Genomic DNA, 20333 nt, shown 5'->3' with positions numbered 1-20333 from the left:
ATGTTTCCTAAGCTAGGAGTCAGGTCTCCTGGTGTTTCTGTGCATGTACTTACATATCTCTCTCGTAGAGCCGTGCCTGCCTCGCCATCCAGTCCTGCCGTATCCCGAACCCCGAACGCTGTCCATCTGCCATCCTGACAGTCCGCACCATCCCGGATCCCTGCGGTGACTCATCACCTCGCTCCAAAGGTTCCGGACCCCGCCTGACATCATCTCGGCTTCCGAACCAGAGCTGCGTCACCCGGACTACCACCCGTGACTCCGTGGTCCCAGGGACTTCTCCGCTATACTCGTGTGCACGGACTGTCCTGCTGTTTATAGTGCTCCAGCTACCGGACTCTTTACTACCATCTAGGAGTTCGGCCCAGTGGATCCACCTCCTGGGTCTGCCCGTCCACCTGGCCCTGACAGTAAGATCAGGCCATGGATCCCGCTGCAGCACTAGCAGCCGTACAGGAGGAACTCCAACGCCAGCGTGAGACTCAGACCCGCATGCTGCAATTTATGTCTTCTGTGGACGCCCGCCTGAACACGCTACAAGCGGCAGTTACGACTTCAACATCCCGGGCTTCCACTAGTCAAGCCACGGCTCCAGCTCCTGTGGCGACTTCTTCAGATACCACCAGACTTCGGTTGGCTTCACCACCCCGGTACGCCGGAGACCCCAAGACCTGCAGGGGATTCTTAAACCAATGCTCCCTCCATTTCACGCAGCTGCCGCATTTGTTTACCTCCGACCAAGCCAAGGTCGCCTTCATCATGTCCCATCTAGAGGGTGAGGCACTGGCGTGGATGAACCCCTTGTGGGAGAAGGGGGATCCTGTGACCACGAATATCCAGGACTTCCTGCAGGCATTCCGTGGTACCTTCGATGAGCCCGGACGCGCCTCCGCGTCTGCTTCGTCTCTTCTCCGCTTACATCAGGGGACTCTGACGGTGGGTCAATACGCGATCCGGTTTCGCACCCTGGCCTCAGAACTAGGGTGGAACAACGAGGCTCTAACCGCCGCCTTCTGGGAAGGACTCTCAGGGCGAATTAAAGACGAGCTGGCGGGTCGTGACGTACCGACTACCCTAGATGCCCTGATTGCCCTAGCGACTCGAGTGGACATTCGCTTTCAGGAGCGATCTAAGGAAGTGTCCCGTGAGAGACGTCCGGTACGGCATTCCCCTCCTCCGCAGAAACCCTCCGTACTTCAGTCATCGACAGCTGGGGCTCCCGTCCACGAGCCCATGCAGATCGACCGTGTGCGTCAGTCGGAACAACGTCGAGCAGAGCGGCTCGCCATGGGCCTCTGCTTTTACTGCGGAGAGGACACACACCTGCTACGCTCCTGTCCAGAGAGGCCGGGAAACTCCAAAGCCTAGGGTTGGTAGGAGAGGCCACCCTAGGTGCTGGGACTCTCTCTGACCCGGTTACATGGACAGTGCAAGTGACAACGGGAGAAACGCGGTTCACGGCTGATGCCTACCTCGATTCCGGGGCAGCAGGCAATTTCATCCAGCAGACCACGGTGGACAAGTACCGGGTGCCTGTTATTCCACTCGACAAGCCCCTAGTGATTGCCTCGGTGGATGGGAGACCCCTCTCTGACACCATCTCCTGGATCACCAGGCCGGTCGAACTGCGTATCGGTGCCCTTCACACCGAGAACATCGCTTTCTACGTCCTCCCACACATGTCCCACCAGATCCTGCTGGGACTTCCATGGTTGCGGACACACGAACCATCAGTCAGTTGGGGCACTGGCGAAATCACCCGATGGGGCGCTTCGTGTCATGAGAGGTGCCTAAAGTCCATACAACCCATCCGACGACCTCCGGTTCCAGAGAACCTACCGGGGCTGCCCTCGGCCTATTGGTCCTTTGCAGATGTTTTTGATAAAAAGGAATCCGAGGTACTGCCGCCACATCGTCCATACGATTGTGCCATCGACCTGCTCCCAGGAACAACACCACCACGAGGACGGATATATCCTTTATCTCCAGCCGAAACAAGGGCCATGTCTACCTACATCTCAGAGAGCCTGGCAAGGGGGTTCATTCGGAGATCCTCCTCCCCTGCTGGAGCAGGTTTCTTCTTTGTCAAGAAGAAAGAGGGCGACTTACGCCCGTGCATAGACTACCGGGGTTTGAATCAAATCACCGTAAAAAACAAGTACCCACTGCCGCTCATTCCCGAATTGTTTGACCGGCTTAGAGGAGCTCGTGTGTTCACCAAGCTGGATCTTCGGGGTGCTTACAATCTGGTACGCATCCGCTCTGGGGACGAATGGAAAACCGCGTTCAATACGCGCGATGGACATTATGAATACTGCGTGATGCCCTTCGGCCTGTGTAACGCTCCTGCCGTCTTTCAAGAACTGGTGAACGACGTGTTCCGGGACCTTCTCTACATCTGTGTGGTAGTGTATCTAGATGACATCCTGGTCTTCTCTCCGGACCTCCAAACCCACAGAGAAAACGTACAGCTGGTTCTACAAAGACTGAGAGAGAATCGTCTGTACGCAAAGTATGAGAAGTGTGTCTTTGAGCAGTCTTCTCTCCCCTTCCTGGGGTACATCATCTCTGATACCGGACTACAGATAGATCCCAAGAAGGTCTCCGCCATTCTCAACTGGCCTCCTCCTTCTGGACTGAAGGCAATCCAACGCTTCCTGGGATTCGCCAACTACTACCGCCAGTTTATCCCTCACTTCTCTGCCTTGACTGCTCCTCTCTCCGCCCTGACTAAGAAGGAGGCTAATCCAAAGGACTGGTCACCTGCGGCTGACGCCGCGTTTGGCTCTCTGAAGCGGGCATTTGCCTCCTCTCCTGTACTTCACCGTCCGGAGTTAAACCGCCAGTTCACCTTGGAGGTGGATGCCTCCTCCTCAGGAGCCGGAGCAGTGCTCATGCAAAAGTCCTCCTCCGGGAAGATGGTGACTTGCGGATTCTTCTCCAAGGGCTTCTCAGCGCCTGAACGCAACTACACCATCGGTGACCGAGAGCTCTTGGCAGTCAAACTGGCTTTGGAGGAATGGCGCTACCTCCTGGAAGGGGCAGTGTACCCCGTGATTATTTACACGGACCACAAGAACTTGGAATATCTGCGGTCCACTCAGCGACTGAACCCACGGCAAGCCAGGTGGTCCCTATTCTTTGCCAGGTTTGATTTCCAGCTTCACTTCCGACCCGCGGACAAGAATGTACGTGCTGATGCCTTGTCCAGGTCTTTCATGCCCCTGGAGCAGGAGGAAGAGACTACCCAACCCATCATTTGTCCTAGCAAAGTCATTCCGGTGGCCCCTGTCACCCTGGCCCAGATACCGCCTGGGAAGACCTATGTCTCCGAGGTAGACAGGGAAAAAGTGTTACACTGGGGTCATGCCTCGAAAACAGCCGGTCATGCTGGTCAGAAAAAGACATGGGGTGCGATTGTACGTCATTACTGGTGGCCATCCCTTCGCACGGACGTCGCTGCTTTTGTATCCGCCTGTTCCTCTTGTGCCAGGAACAAGACGCCCAAACACCTCCCATATGGCCGTCTTCTGCCTCTGCCGATACCGTCAGTTCCGTGGCAACACATAGCAATGGACTTTATTACGGACTTGCCATTGTCCTCCGGACACACAGTCATATGGGTCGTGGTGGACCGGTTCTCTAAAATGGCCCATTTCGTCCCTATGGCTGGACTGCCCTCTGCTCAGGAACTCGCGGACGCCTTTATACAACACATCTTCCGCTTGCATGGCTTTCCATTACATATCGTATCCGACAGAGGAACTCAGTTCACCTCCCGCTTCTGGAGGGCTCTCTGTAAACATCTGGGAGTGACTCTGGACTTTTCATCTGCATACCATCCTCAGTCTAATGGCCAGGTAGAGAGGGTCAATCAAATCTTGACCTCTTTCTTACGTCACTATGTTAACGCTCATCACGACGACTGGTCCGCTCTTCTTCCTTGGGCTGAATTCTCCCACAACCACCACGTCAGTGAGTCCTCCTCCAGCTCTCCCTTCCATGTCGTTTACGGACTTCAGCCTTCCATCCCATTGCCTGTATCTCCTTCTTCGGATGTCCCTGCTGCAGATACAGTAGCCCGTGACTTTGCAACCATTTGGGACTCTGTCAAAGCGTCCCTTGGGCGTGCTTCCCTGCGGATGAAAAGACACGCAGACAAGAAACGCCTGGACCCTCCGTGTTTCTCTCCTGGAGATCTCGTCTGGCTTGCTTCCCAGTACGTCCGCCTGAAGATACCATCCTACAAGCTGGGTCCTCGCTACATCGGGCCGTTTAAAGTCCTCCACAAGATCAATGAGGTCTCCTACAAGCTACAGCTCCCGGCCACGATGAGGATACCCAACTCATTCCACGTCTCCCTGCTCAAGCCGGTTGTCCTTGGTCCCTTCTCCGCTGCTGCCAGTCCGGCTCCTCCACCTATTGCCGATGACGACATCTATGCGGTAAGGGATATCGTGGCCATGAAGACCGTACGAGGTCGACAGTTCTTCCTGGTGGACTGGGAAGGGTATGGTCCTGAGGATAGGTCCTGGGAGCCCAGGGAGAACGTGGGCACTCCTCTGATCCGTGCCTTCATGTCCCGGTTGCGGGGAGGGGGGCGTGGGGGGGGGGTACTGTCACGCTCCCCGGGTCCTCACCCCCGCTCCCCGGCTCACCTGCCACGCTCCCCGCTCTCCAGCCTCCGGTGCCCGTCCTTCCCAGGTCCCCTGGTCTCCGATTCCGGCGCCCGACGGCTTCCCAGGCCCTGGCCGGCTCCCCTGCGTTCTCCTCGCAGCCTCCTTCCCTGGCTTCTGGCACCCGGGCGGCGCGCATGCGCATTAGGGCGCGCGCGCGGTCACTGACCCTTTCTTAAAGGGCCAGCGTCCATTAACAGGAAATGAGGCTAAACAGGTACAGGGTATAAAGGGGGTTGTTGTCCAAGGGGGCGGGGCCTGATCTTCGTGTTTCCTAAGCTAGGAGTCAGGTCTCCTGGTGTTTCTGTGCATGTACTTACATATCTCTCTCGTAGAGCCGTGCCTGCCTCGCCATCCAGTCCTGCCGTATCCCGAACCCCGAACGCTGTCCATCTGCCATCCTGACAGTCCGCACCATCCCGGATCCCTGCGGTGACTCATCACCTCGCTCCAAAGGTTCCGGACCCCGCCTGACATCATCTCGGCTTCCGAACCAGAGCTGCGTCACCCGGACTACCACCCGTGACTCCGTGGTCCCAGGGACTTCTCCGCTATACTCGTGTGCACGGACTGTCCTGCTGTTTATAGTGCTCCAGCTACCGGACTCTTTACTACCATCTAGGAGTTCGGCCCAGTGGATCCACCTCCTGGGTCTGCCCGTCCACCTGGCCCTGACAAATAGCAATTTTACTAAATACGTAATTGCATAAATAAGTTATCTTTTATTATCAAAGTTCCCTTAAAGTGTTAGCATTAACCTATACTCTGTTAAATTGAAAAATTAAGCATCTCCTCAGTCAGTGTAGCATTGGTGTAGGAATAATTATAATTGATACAATAAACCATCCCCTCAGGAATAATATTCCAAATATATGACGGCACCACGGTGAGAGTATATGGATATATTCTCAGCTGACTTCACCCCTTTGAACACATGGATTCACAGTAATCTGTTTAACATGGATTTATTTATGCTTGTGTTTATAACCATGGAGAACTGGCACAGAAGTAACACAGTAATACATGCAGAGTGTTGTTGCTGCAAAATTCACATTTCTCTACAATACAAAACGTTTTCACTGAAAAACGTGTTACCTTCACACTTCTGTGAGGTCTCGCTCTGTTTGTGTCCAGCTGGGCATTTACACTCGTAGGATCCCACTGTGTTGATGCAGTTACCACCTTGGCACAGACCAGGTATTGCTTGACATTCATCTACATCTGTTAAAAAAACAGGACACGTTTTACACAAAGAGATTCAATCCACCTTTTTTAGGATACAATGTCTTGGTTTTAGTAAATATATGAAACTTATATCATAGTGGGAAACACTATCTATAAACAACAAGAGTAATTTATGTAAGAACCTGACAAAAACTAGGAGATCCATCTAAAAATGGACTCTCCCTTGAACAATGTATTTTTGCTAGTAGTGTTCCCTAATAATAAGCTGATCAAAGGGTGCTCTGTAGCTGGAGCTAATGGGGGAACCTAACAGTATAGTCACCCCTCAAACAAGTTGAATCTGTCTATTTTGTGGGTCTGACAGACTATCATTATCATCTCCCCAACAAATGACTTTGGAAAAATCCTTTTGCTTTATTTTAGGGAAAAGAGGCAGCTTTTTTCCATAACCAATTTACGAGTACTTAATTTAGTTAAGATTTCAAGCGTGTGTTGGAATAGAGATAGATTACTGTTCCAATAAAAGCTGGCTTATGTGTGTAGGCACCTACAAGTCAATCTGTCAGTAAGATAATCTAAATATATGGGCATGAATTTCTTAGAAACATAAATCTATTGACACCTAAATATCTTCTATCTGTTGCTGCATTCCTGATTTGCACTCACATGCAAATGAGACTTTAAGTGCTCTGGGCATGACATAGCACTTATGGTCATTTCACACACGATGACAGCGACGACGACGTCACTGCTAAGTCACCATTTTCTATGACGTAGCAGCGACCTTGCTAGTGATGTTGCTGTGTGTGACATCCAGCAACAACCTGGCCCCTGCTGTGAGGTCGCTGGTCGTTGATGAATGTCCTGGACCATTTTTTGGTCATTGCTCTCCCGCTGTGAAGCACACATCGCTGTGTGTGACAGCGAGAGAGCAACAAACTGAATGTGCAGGGAGCAGGGAGCCGGCTTCTGCGGATGCTGGTAACCAAGGTAAATATCGGGTAACCAAGCAAAGGCTTGGTTACCCGATATTTACTTTCGTTACCAGCGTCCGCAGCTTCTTGAAGCCGGCTCCCTGCTCCCTGCACACGTAGCCAAGGTACACATCGGGTAACTATAAGCAAAGCGGTTTGCTTATTTAATCTGGCTACGAGTGCAGGGAGCCAGTGCTAAGCGGTGTGCCCTGGTAACCAAGGTAAATATCGGGTAACCAAGCGAAGCAATTTGCTTGGTTACACGATATTTACCTTAGTTACCAAGCGCAGCATCGCTTCCACGCGTCGCTGCTGGCTGGGGGCTGGTCACTGGTCGCTGGTGAGATCTGCCTGTTTGACAGCTCACCAGCGACCATGTAACGATGCAGCAGCAATCCTGATAAGGTCAGATCATCGTCGTAATCGCTGCTGCTTCGCTACGTGTGACCTAGGCTTTAAGGAACTTTTGAATTCCATGGTTGCTTCCCTGACTAGCACCAACATACGTTCATTGATGGCTCATTATTTGTGTGACGTGAGGCAAAGAAATCAGACAGTGAGCTATCAATCAAGCTATAGCAGTTTGTGCAGGGAAACAATAATTTGATTCAGAGGTTCAGGAAGTGCTCCATCATGTACAGAAAACGTAACATCTCATTTGCATATGCATAAAAATGCTCATTACTCAGGAACTCAGCAACAGTTAAAATAGGTAAAGATGTCCATGGATTTAACTTTCAAAGACCTGCATGTACATATATGCAGTTTTGGAGGTAAAGGGGAAGTTATCTTGCTGACAGATTTCCCTTAAATGGGTTGTCCACTATTAGGACAACCCCTTCTGATTCAACATGTTTGCCCCAGGTAAAATAATAAAGATTATACTCAGTTCCCATATCGTACAGCTCCAGCGGTGACTCCCATTGGATTGTGACGTCATGAGAGCTCCGCATTCAATCAATGCCAGCTTCCTTTTCTTGTGTTCAGACTAAACAAGTTAATCAATAGGAAGTGAGCACAGCCGCAATGCTCACTTCCTGTTGATTGTTCATTTGGTCCAAAGGCGGAAGAAGAAAGTCGACACTGACTGGATGCAGGGTTTGCGTGATGTCACAACCCCAGATGAGTCATTGCTTGTGCTGTACCAGTACGGTAGAAGAATAAAGTCTTTGTTATTTTACCTGGGGCATATATGTGGAGTCAAAAGGGGTTGTCCTAGACAACCCCTTTAAATAATACATTCTGCTCTAATGCCATCACAGGTAAAAGCATCACACCAGATCAAAAATGTGCCTATGCATTTATCTCTACTGAAAATGGAAGGATTGGCAGTGGAGGTGCGATTCCATTTTGCTACCAGAAAAAAGCCCTCAGCACTTAGAAATGCAGTGTTAGAGATCAAAAGCAGGGCACCAGGCATGGTGTCTATGCACTAGTCTAATATATAAAGCTGAATTAATTAATTCACGTATGTGTGTTGTGTGTGTGTGTGTGTGTTGTGTGTGTGTGTATGTATGTCTGCTAAATGAATCCGCACCATCGCAATTACAATCATGAAATTTTGCACAGACACCTCATTTGACTCAGAGACTGTCTTGAGTAAACCCGCGCTTTACAGTTATTCGACAAAAAAAACCCCAATTACTTACTTTGGATTTGTGAGGTAATATATTGGCTGTTTTAACAGTTAGTGTGGCCTATAGCAACAAATCACAGCTCTGCTTCTATTTTACTACAGGTCATTAACAGAAGCTCTGATAAATTGCTATAAGCAACGGACATTCTTAGCATAAAACAGCTTATATGTCAGTTAATATGATTTCGGGGGTGAGAGGGAGAGTGGGAGAGAATAAGAAAGAAAGTGAGAGAGCGTGATAGAGAGTGAGTGTGAGCGAGAGAGATTGAGAGAGTGAGAGAGAAAGTGTGAGAGAGAGTGAGAGAGCAAGAGAGAGTGAGAGAGAGAGTATGAGAGAGACAGTGAGAGAGAGAACGAGTGAGAGATAGAGAGAGAGAGTGAGAGCGAGAGTGAGAGAAAGCGAGAGAGAGAGAGCAAGAGAGAGCGCGAGAGAGAGTGAGCCAGTAAGAGAGAGCGGGAGTGTGTGAGAGAGAGAGTGAGAGAGTGAGAGAGTGAGAGAGAGAGTGAGTGAGTGAGTTAGAGAGTGAAAGAGTTAGAGAGAGAGTGAGAAAGTGAGAGTGAGAGAGAGTAAGAGGGAGCGAGAGAGAGCGCGAGAGAGAGCGAGAGAGAGAGCGAGAGAGAGACATTTACGGTAGTTACTATCCTGGGCAATTGCCAGGTACTACAGTAAATAAACATATATATACATATATATATATATATATATATATATATACACACACACACACACACACACACACACACACACATTTATTTATATATATACATATATATATATATTATATATATATATATATATATATATATATATATATATATATACACACACACACTATATATAGAATTTTTTTGGTTTTGTTCTTGGTGGGTTGGAGGGTCACTATGAGTTCCAATGTTTCTTTTAGAATGTACTACAGATAGGCACGAATGTGCGGATGTTCTCCTGAGGGATATGAAAAATGCTAATTTTAAGCTTTTCTAAAATGATGTGAATGGGGGAGGGGAGAGGTGGGGAAGAGATTGTCATTCCCCCCCACTATTTACTTAGAACTCTCTAATACTGTATGTGTACATTAGAATTTACTATGCTTTGGTTTGAGGGTATATAAGGAATGATGTAAATCTGAATACAGAAAGTAGGCTTTTTCCTCCAAGGATGCCATTGTTAGCTTGGTTCTACACAGGATCTGAGGACCAGTGCATTTGGAACAGATGAATATAACCAGATGTAGAGAACACCAGCAGGATTAAGTTTTGGATCACAACCTCAGCCAAATCTTGGCTGCTTTTTACACAAAGGTTTCTCTGTGTGTAACCTTCTGCTAGAAAATCAAGGCAGTGTGTACTCATTAACTCCAAAATGAACATGGTTATTGGATGCACAAGACTTTTTTGTACGTTTCTTGATTTCACTGGAAGGATTGCTAAAATTACAAAAGGAAGTATATGAACAAAAAAATCTCTAGTTGTCTAACCAGCTAGCTAAGAAAAAGCTAAATAGTGCACATGGAAACCGTACTAAAGCCCTACTGACCTCACACTACTGAGAATCCACGTCAGGACTATGCACTTCCGCCCTTGCTTTTTCAGATGACAGAATGTTCTGCTTTGCCAAACTTAATAGCCGCTATGTTTAAATATGTTACTGAACCACATCACTTGGTAATTCTCCGTCTTTTCAAACAAAATGAAATTAAAAAAATACAGTACAGAGAAACATTGTTCCCATAAATTCTGGAAAACATAATTGCTAACAACTGGTTGTTTCCATTCTGATTGAGAGCGTGTCTGACCCGCTCTGACTGCTATGCCCATTTGTGAATTGAAAATATGTAAACTTGTAAAAGAATTTTGGCAGCAGTAGACCCCTTAGCATAAACATAAAGGGGCCTAGGACAGGAAGGACTACGACAATGCTCTTGAATCAACGACCAAGAGTTTAAAGCTCAATACTTGTATTGAAAAACTCAAAAAGTATAGAAAATATCCATTTGGAATACTTCATCATCCATGGGTTTATTAGCGACAGGAAATCTATTCCACGTTACAACCAATTAATTTGGTATCTGTCAATATTGGTAAATAAGAATTACAGTGGGTATGGAAAGTATTCAGACCCCTATAAATGTTTCACTCTTTGTTTCATTGCAGCCATTTGATAAATTCAAAAAAGTTAATTTTTTCTCATTAATGCACCCAATCTTGACAGAAAAAAACAGAAATGTAGACATTTTTGAAAATTTATTTAAAAAGAAAAATTGAAATATCACATGGCCTTAAGTATTTAGACCCTTTGCTTAGTATTGAGTAGAAGCACCCTTTTGAGCTAGTACAGCCATGAGTCTTCTTGGGAATGATGCAACAAGTTTTTTACACCTGGATTTGTGGATCATCTGCCATTCTTCCTTGCAGATCCTCTCCAGTTGCGTCAGGTTGGATGGTGAACGTTGGTGGACAGCCATTTTCAGGTCTCTCCAGAGATGCTCAATTGGGTTCAGGTCAGTTCTCTGGCTGGGCTAGTCAAGAAGTGTCACACAGTTGATCTGAAGCTACTCCTTTGTTATTTTAAATGCGTGCTTTAGGGTCATTGTATTGTTGGAAGGTGAACCTTTGGCCATGTCTGAGGTCCAGAGTACCTTCCAGGATATCTCTGTACTTGGCCGCACTCATCTTTCCTTCAATTGCAACCAATCGTCCTGTACCTACAGCTGAAAAACACCCCCACAGCATGATGCTGCCACCATGTTTCACTGTTGGGATTGTATTGGGAAGGTCATGACCAGTGCCTGTTTTTTTTCACACTTAGATTTTTTTGGTGATAATTCTATCTTCGTCTCATCAGACCAGAGAATCTTATTTCTCATAGTCTGGGAGTCCTTCATGTGTTGTTTTTTGCAAACTACGTGGGGGTTTATATGTCTTGCACTGAGGAGAGGTTTCCGTCAGGCCACTCTGCCATAAATGGCCGACTGGTGGAGGGCTGCAGTGATAGTTACTCCTTTAACCCATAGAAGTTTTCATTTCTTTAGTTCTGCTTCCTTAAAGTATGAGCTAAAAATAGGTGACCTGGTAAGTGACGGAACGCTAAGTAAATCCTATTTTTGCTCAAGTCATTCACGCTTGATTTTTCATGTACTGTATATATATATATTTTTTAAATATCAATAGTCATACTCTTACTATAACTTAAAGTTTGAATAAAATTGTGGGAACGCAGGAGCCGGATTCATTATTTTTGTATCTTTTCTGGTGCTGAAATGTTCAAATAATTGCTAAAACATGCCTAGAAATGTCCTTTCCTCTATAAAGTGTGTCTAAAAAGGTGCAAAAGGCATGACATTGACATTGCAGGTTCAGGTGTGATTTTCATCACCTTTGCTCCATTGTAAAGTAAGGTTTTAATCTTTTTTACAGAGGAAAAATAAGCTATTTTGCTCCACCAAAAGGCAAAGTCATTTTTTTTTACCATAACAGATATCTTTTTACTTTTAAAAGTATGGATATTGTACTAAAATTGCATGCTAATGAAACTGAAAGGATTTCACAGCCTTATATATTGACCCACAAGTTAGGAGAAACAGGAAGAATGATGAGTGAAAAAATGCTATACTACTTCCAATGATGAAGTGTTAGTTGGGTTCTAGAACACACAATCAACAGATATACTGTCAACACGTTTCAAGGTCACACCGGACAAATTGTTCTAATGGACCCTGAAACACGTTGATGGTATATCTGTTTAATGGAAAACTATGAGTTTTAGAACCCAACTAACTCATAGTCTCATTCGAAGTAGCATGGCATTTTTCACCCCAAATTCTTATCCGAATTTGCATGGCTATTTATTGACCAGATTGGCGCCGGGAGAGGTGGTCACCAACTTCCCCAACAATCCAAAGCAATAAAGTCCGCTTTACACGCTACGATTTATCTGACGATCTCATGAGCGATGTGACATGCCCAGATCGTAGTTACGATTAGCGATCACACGTAAAGATCTCAAAAACGACGCAACATCGTTCAGCAATATATTGTTTGACCAAGGCGGTAGTTTTGATGTTGTTCGTCGCTGGCAGGGTGTCAAACGTACCAATATGTCTGCTGCGATCCAAACGCCGAACAATATTTTGAAATTGAATGACGTGTCACCGATCAACGATTTTCAACCTATTTGCAATAGTTCGGAGTCGCACGTAGGTGTCACACGCAACGATTTCGTTAATGATGCCGGATGTGCATCACGGAAACCGTGACCCCGCCGACATATCGTCAGATAAATCATAGCGTGTAACGCCGCCTTAAGAAGTATGTTCTGAGAGACAAGCTGAAAATAACTGGAAGACAAGAAAGTGTAAGTAGGGTTTTACCTGGGTGGGGGACAAGGAGTGAATTACTGGAGAGGCTCATCTTGTAAGCTTGTGAGAGTTACAACTACTTCTAAGCGTGAATGTCACATGGCTGCTGCAGCCCAACGTGGATGTAGACTGTAGTGCGGGAAGAGAAGGGTTAATGCCTCAATGCCGTGAAGCAAAAACGAGACCAATATGCCTTGAGGGTGATTTATTACACAATACATTTTGGAGATCTCATCCCCTTCATCAGGTAACAATCACAGATGGTATCTCCGAAATGCTTTGTTTAATAAATCAAGGCATATCGGACTCGACTTTTTCTCCATGGCAGCGTGATAATTCGACATTAACCCTTCTCTTACCGCTCTACAGTGTTCTGAGAGATGACAGAAGTGGATTAGAAGGGACTTACCTATTTACAACTTGATACTCTGCTGTGTTCCTTTCCTCCACGTTGCCAGAGGATTATGAAATAAGGTAATGTAATGTAAGGCTAAGTTCACACACTGCGGTTTTTTTACGCTGCGTGTTTGTGGCAAAAAACGCACAAAAAACGCACTCGCGGCAAAAAATGCATGCGTTTTTACCACGTTTTGGTGCGTTTTTTGCTGTGTTTTGCTGCGTTTTTATGAGTTTTTTTTATCAGTGCCATTAAATAGTGTTGAAAAAAAAAAAGGTCTGATGTAATTTCCTTCTTCAATATGTTCTGCATTCTCCACTAGTGTATGCAGGAGAGCAGACAGCTGCAGAACTATAAGGCTCAGCATGCTCCATCCAGGACTGTATGCTGGAGGGAGAGGTAGGGGGAGCAGAACTACAAGGCTCAGCATACTCCATTCACTAGTGGATGCAGGGGACCAGACAGCAGCTGCCGACCTACAAGGCTCAGCATCCTCCATCCAGGACTGTATGCAGGATTTCATTGTCCCCCCAAAAAATGATGTGGGCTTCGCCATAGTTTTGTATGCTAGCCGGGTACAGCAGGCAGGTACGGGCTTTTCCCAACCCCCAGCTGTCTATTTGTACCCGGCTGGGAACCAAAAATATAGGGAAGCCCTTTTTTTTAATTATTTCATTAATTTCATGAAATAATTAAAAAAAAATGACGTGGGCTTTGCCCAATTTTTGAGTCCAGCAGGTACAACTAGGCATCTGGGGATTGGAATCCGCAATGCAGGGTGCCCAAGCTTTCTGGGCACCCCCGATGTGAATTGCAGTCCGCAGCCACCCCTGAAAATGGCGCTTTCATAGAAGTACCATCTTCTGGCGCTGTATCCAACTCTACCAGCTGCCCTGGTGACAGGTGGCTCGCTGGGTAATAATAGGGTTAGGGCTAGCTGTGTATTATCATTATTAGACATGGCCATCATGAATTTCTAGTAAAGATAAAAAAAAAACAACAACACACAGAAAAATATTTTTATTAGAAATAAAACACAACACAATTAGTGACTCCATCATTATTGAAATAAAGAACCCTGCTCCGCAGTAATCCTGGGTCAAGGGTCCTGCGCTGTCCAATCCGGATCCAATATCTGATCGGTTTGCTCGAAGGCATACTGATCAGATGATGTCAGGTTCAAGGCCTGAATCACATGACTCAGCAGCTGATTGTATAAACGGCTTTTATACAATCAGCTGATGCATCAGTGCAAAAAAAAAACAAAAAAAAACTACACACTTCTGTGCAGCGTCGGACTGGCTACCGAAGGAATCTCCAGTAACGCCAGTCCTGGCTGCGGTTATCTGCAATGCACTCCGGAGCTCTCACCTCAGCTCCAGCGTGCAGCCTAGACAATACCGCGAACGCCGAGTGATTGATTCCCCGGCACTTGTGGTTAAGTTCATGACAGCTGCAGACATGCCGGGCTGATCTCCAGTGCTCTCACCTGAACTCCGGAGATCACCCCGGCCTGTCTGCAGCTGTCATGAACTCACTGCAAGCGCCGGGGAATCAGTCACTCGACGCTCGCTCGCTGTACAGTCTAGGCTGAGGCATCAGTGCAAAAAAAAACAAAACAAAAAACAAACAACTACACACGTCCGTGCTGACTCCCATCCGACCGCTGTATGAGCTGCCGGTAATCAGCTGATGAAGTCTCCTGACGGCATCAGCTGATAGCCTGCTGGGCGGTAAAATCCGGCGTCACTGCGAGACTTACGATCAGCAAATGCGTAAGGTGACCGCATCAGGTGATCACCGCCAGGTCCTTACCGCCAGGTATGCCTCTTACAGAATGACTGCATAAGGGACCAAATTAATTTTGGGACTTTAAAGCGTAACCGTTGTTTTAATTTTTATTTCATAAATCAATAGCACACATGAAAATAAGCAACTTTGTGATATATCTTATCAGACAAATCTGCTTCTTTCTCTGCCAGAATTGATCAGTCATTATGAAAATTCTCAATTCTGTGGTAAAATCTGTATTCAGTGAAGACTTTCCCATTACTGAGATAGATGGCGGTTGGTGCTGATGAGATTCTATGTAGATAGAAGAGGTAGGAAGGGTGGAGCTCTGCATATAGCTCCTCCCTCTGCCTCTAGCTCTTCCCTCTGCCTCTAGATTCTTCCTCCAGCTCCTCCCTCTGCTTCTAGCTTCTCTCTTTACCTCTAGTTCCTCTATCGGCTTCTCTAGCTCCTCACACTGTCTCTAACATGTCACTCTGTTTCTAGCTCCTCACTGTCTCTAGCTCCTCGCTCTGCCTCTAGTTCCTCTCTGTGCTTCTAGCTTCTGCCTCTAGCTCCTTCCTCTGCCTGTAGCTCCACCCCCTGCCTTTAGCTCTACCCTCTGCCTGTAGCTCTACCCTCTGCATGTAGCTCCTCCCTCTGCCTCTAGCTCCTCCCTCTACCCCTAGCTCCTCCCTCTGCCTCCAGCTGCTCCCTCTGCCTCTAGCACTTCCCTCTGCCTCTAGCTGCTCCCTCTGCCTCTAGCTTTTCCCTCTGCCTCTAGCTCCTCCCTCTACCTCTAGCTGCTCCCTCTACCTCTAGCTGCTCCCTCTACCTCTAGCTGCTCCCTCTGCCTCTAGCTCCTCCCTCTATCTCTAGATGCTCCCTCTACCTCTAGCTGCTTCCTCTGCCTCTAGCTCTTCCCTCTGCCTCTTGCTCTTCCCTCTGCCTCTAGCGCCTCCCTTAACCTCTAGCTGCTCCCTCTGCCTCTGGCTCTTCCCTCTGCCTCTAGATCCTCCCTCTGCTTCTAGCTCTTCTCTCTGTCACTAGCTCCTCCCTCTGCCTCTAGCTCCTCCCTCTATCTCTAGCTGCTCCCTCTATCTCTAGCTACTCACTCTGCCTGTAGCCCCACCCTCTGCCTCTAGTTCTTCCCTCTGCCTCTAGCTCCTCCCTCTACCTCTAGCTCCACCCTCTGCCTTTAGGTCATCCTTCTGTCTCTAGCTTCTCCATCTTCTATGTACATAGAATCTCATCAGTAACAGCTGCCATCTCCGTAATACAGATTTTACCTCAGAATGGAGAATTCTGATAATGACTGTTCAATTCTGGCAGAGAAAGAAGATTTGTCTGATAAAATATATTACACAGTTGCTTATTTTCATGTGTATTATTGATTTATAAATGAAGGAAGAAAAAACGTCCAGTGCAGTCCTCAAATTGTAGAATAAAAATCCAAAAATGTATTGAAGTAATATCATAAAAATATAGCAGTCAGCAGAATGAATAAATAAGTTTAGGACCCCATCGAACTACGCGTTTCAACACATAGTCTTAGACATGACTAAGATTATGTGTCGAAACACGTAGTTCGATGGGGTCCTAAACTTATTTATTCATTCTGCTGACTGCTATATTTTTATAATAATACTTCAATACATTTTTGGATTTTTATTCTACAATTTGAGGACTGCACTGGACGTTTTTTCTTCCTTCACTTCTGAATATTGGCAGCCAAGCCTTCTGTGCGCTGGGTCCAAACGGAGAACGGTGAACAGCAGGATCGGTGAGCTGAATTTTCTTTCTTTTTCTATTATTGATTTATGAAATAAAAATTAAAACGACGGATATACTTTAAATCTGAGACCAAATTAAAGCACATTAGTAAATTTTATTAGTTTATTGGGGTTGCTGGACAACCCCTCTAACTACCCAAGCCTTAACTTTCATTTATAAAGAGCATAAATAACTGTACCTTTAGTAGAATGTTTATATTCAGTTTGTTTGTTACGCAGTATAAAGCATGTATTGTACAGATATTAGCATATACTTTGCAGTTGGTCTTTCGATATAATCATATGATATTTTCCTTATCTACCCATGGCTGGTTTCTTCTCTATTAGCTAACTCATAAAACCAAAGTCTTTTAGGTGCAGTCACCCAAAGTCAATCATCCATTCCAGGCGTGAGATTATTGACCGGTTCCTGCCACTCAGTAGGTGGGGGAAGGAGAACGCTACACAACACTCAATTTACTTTGATTAGTGGAGCAATTAACTACATATTTTTCTACATCCCAAGTTTGTTGTTTCAGATCACAATAAATCAGGATCTTTTATGGTCTGTTTGGGGAAGCAGCAACATTCTTTCATATAATACTTCTTTCATTTTGCCAACCTTGTCTGTTATAATGCAACACAACAACAGTGTGAACACAACCCTATAAGGAAATTTGTATGTTTCCATAGCTTTTTGAAAGGAATACATAGTAGAGAATTCACTAAACACTTTACCCACTAGAAAACACTATACCTAACAAAAACGTATCCACTGTTTTAAAGCAAGTTTCGGTACTTACTACACAAAAATGGATGGAGTCTATCAGGAGGGGGCGCCACCTAGCACAGTCTGATGGAAATTGGTGTAAAATATAGAGGTGATGCACTCCTTTCCATTCATGAATGGAGAATTTAGTAGCCCAAAGATGCACCAAATTCATTAAGAGGACATGTGCCTATTAACGATATTGGCTCATCCAAACAACCTAAAAGGCTATAGTTTTAATGAATTAGTCTACATCATTATTCTAGTTGCAAAAAGTCAATGTCAAGATTCATTGGGATACTCCAAATTTGCTATGGTTCCAGTGAACATGGAAGGCTTGATGATGTTGCAAACAGTGCCTTACCATATATGCTAAATTACAGATGTACTACTTAAAGTTGTCTATTTAAATGATTAAAACAAAAACACTTATAATGCTATAATACTGATCCTCACGGCCCCTATTCCAACGTTTTCCATTTCCTCTACCTGCTCTGTTAATGACTGGTCAACAATGACACGTGATACCTGCAGCCAATCACCGTCTGCAGCAGTGATGTCACAAAATCATTACGGTCACCACTGTAGTCAGTGATTTGAAGACTCCTGGATCCCCCAGTAGTCTCTGCTCTTTCTGCTTCAGTGATCTTTGTGTTGACACAGACATGTGACCAGTATGGCCAATCGCACATCACTACTACAGCCAGTGATTGGCTGCAGAGGTCACTTGTTGATAAGCTATCACCAGAGCAAGAACAGTGGCAGGCTTTTGAAACATTTCCAGTAGCTGGATAACTTACTCAATAGTTTGTCTACTTATTTCAGTTACAATTGTAAAATATCTTATAAATTATGCTAATTATATGTTAGAGAAAAGCAAACAAGGACTAATAAACTGGGCAGTAACTACAAGAAAAAGGGGCTCTAATATGGAAATACATGTATTTATTCATAATGAAAATTGGTAGGCTTAGCCCATTTTACCTTGGCAGGCTCCAGTTCGGATATTTGGAATAAATCCTCTACGGCATGGATGTGGTTGAGCAGGACACATCTCACAGGGGTGACCCCAGGCACGGCCAATGGTCGCGCAGCACAATGTCTTTGTGCACACAATACCGCTAAGTTGTCCTTGACACATTTGGTTACTGATTTGTGTAAAACATGGTCCAGTTCGGTAATCTGGAAAACAAAAAGATAACAGCATTGATATTTGGTCTGAGACTGATAGGGCGGCGGCAGCATGTCTTATTTAAAGTTTACATTTCTGAAACTTCCCCACTGAAATATTGGCCACTAATACAATGCATTAAGTTTTACTTTGAAGTTTTATTGGAGAGTCACTTAACATGTGGCTTAAAGAAATGCACTATATGGACTCTCTTCCTAATTATCCCTTTGCCACATATAATTTTAAATTCAAGCCCCTGGCAATGCTGTCTGCTATTACTAACATTTGTGAAAGAATGGCTCCTAAAGAGCTAAGTGACTTCAGCGAGGTTCTGCACTATGATACAACTCATTTAAAGGGAATCTGTCAGCAGGTTTTTGCGACCTCATCTGACAGCAGCATGATGTAGGCAAAGAGATCCTGAATCCAACGATGTATCACTTAGATTACTGGGATCAGTCGTTCTGACACAATCAGAAAGTTTAGATTTAGCCATCCAGCAGAGCTGAGTGTGCTTCTCCGCCCACACCAGGCTTTCTAGAGATATTATACTTTGACAGTGAGGTGCCAATCAGAGGAGGGGGTATGCTGGATTGCCCAGCACATGACTTTGTAGTCCTGTAGTGATAAGGGTCCTGCTTAATCAAACATAACAAATAAACAACACATCAGGCTAACAAGACAGGCAGCCCTGAATTTCTTGTGTTAACCCTTGCAACATGCTATCTTCCGCTTACATAGCAAAAACCCGCTGACAGATTCCTTTTAACAAGTTAGTTTTGTGAAATTCTCTCCTAAATATTGCATGATCAGCTGCATGGTAATATTGAATATTAAAACTGTTTAGGAACCACAACAACTCGTAAAGTGATTGCTGAGGTGTAAAGTGCATAAAAGTCATCAGTTGTTCTTACAATACTGGTTACGGTACAGCTGTTGAAAATATTGTGCATTCTTGTCACTTCCCAGCTCTCCTACTATTATGGGAATTGTATAAAGGATGTCAATGATACCTAGATGCATGATTTGAGCATCCAAACCAGGGTTTTTATGAGGGAAGTGAAGATCTACTGGATTTGTCTTGACTCATTTGCATACGTCGAACTGTGGAATAAAAGTTCATTTTATCGATATCATTAATATGGCACAAAAAAAGGATATCATTAGAATACAGAAATTTGTATATTTTGTGCTGTAGTGGTGGTTGGGACAGTTCTTTTTTTGGATTGAGGGTTTTATATTGACACATTTTAAAGGGATTGTGTCAGCTCGGTAAGTCGTCACCTATCCCTAGACCCTGAGAACTGAAATGCCCAGTTATTATACATGCGTGTCTGCACTGTACTTGGCTGTTTCTGACAGCCTTAAGCACCCCAAACTCAATAGTTGGCTGTTGGCAAACAAGCATTTGACTTATTGTTTGTCTGATAGCTATCGCTCCCAAGTCTCCCATACACAGGAATGCTTGGTTATGTATTCCTGCATTGTCTATGAGTCATCTGCTTATCTACCAGAGGACAAAATGTTTGGCTATAGGAAGTGCAACATACCAAATAATTTTGTCCCCAGTATGGGTGGCTTTGGTTGATGTTAGCCTAATGTATATGGAGGTCTTTAGAGTGACCTGG

General features: G+C 45.4%; 1 protein-coding gene across 1 annotated transcript in view; it reads right to left on the bottom strand.

Moving 5' to 3' along the window:
- The window catches only part of LOC142314091 (fibrillin-2-like), a 272627-nt gene that overhangs the window by 103740 nt on the left and 148554 nt on the right, over window positions 1–20333 (bottom strand). The window contains exons 6-7 of the mRNA XM_075352444.1: window positions 18519–18716; window positions 5772–5897 (exon numbers count right to left, since the gene is read on the bottom strand). Coding sequence (XP_075208559.1) covers window positions 5772–5897; window positions 18519–18716 — 324 coding nt within the window. The remainder of the gene's footprint in view (window positions 1–5771; window positions 5898–18518; window positions 18717–20333) is intronic.

This window comes from Anomaloglossus baeobatrachus, chromosome 1 (genome assembly GCF_048569485.1).
Source record: "Anomaloglossus baeobatrachus isolate aAnoBae1 chromosome 1, aAnoBae1.hap1, whole genome shotgun sequence".
Lineage (NCBI taxonomy): Eukaryota > Metazoa > Chordata > Amphibia > Anura > Aromobatidae > Anomaloglossus > Anomaloglossus baeobatrachus.
The sequence above is the reverse complement of the archived record's forward strand: the minus strand, read 5'-3'. Positions and strand labels throughout refer to the sequence as shown.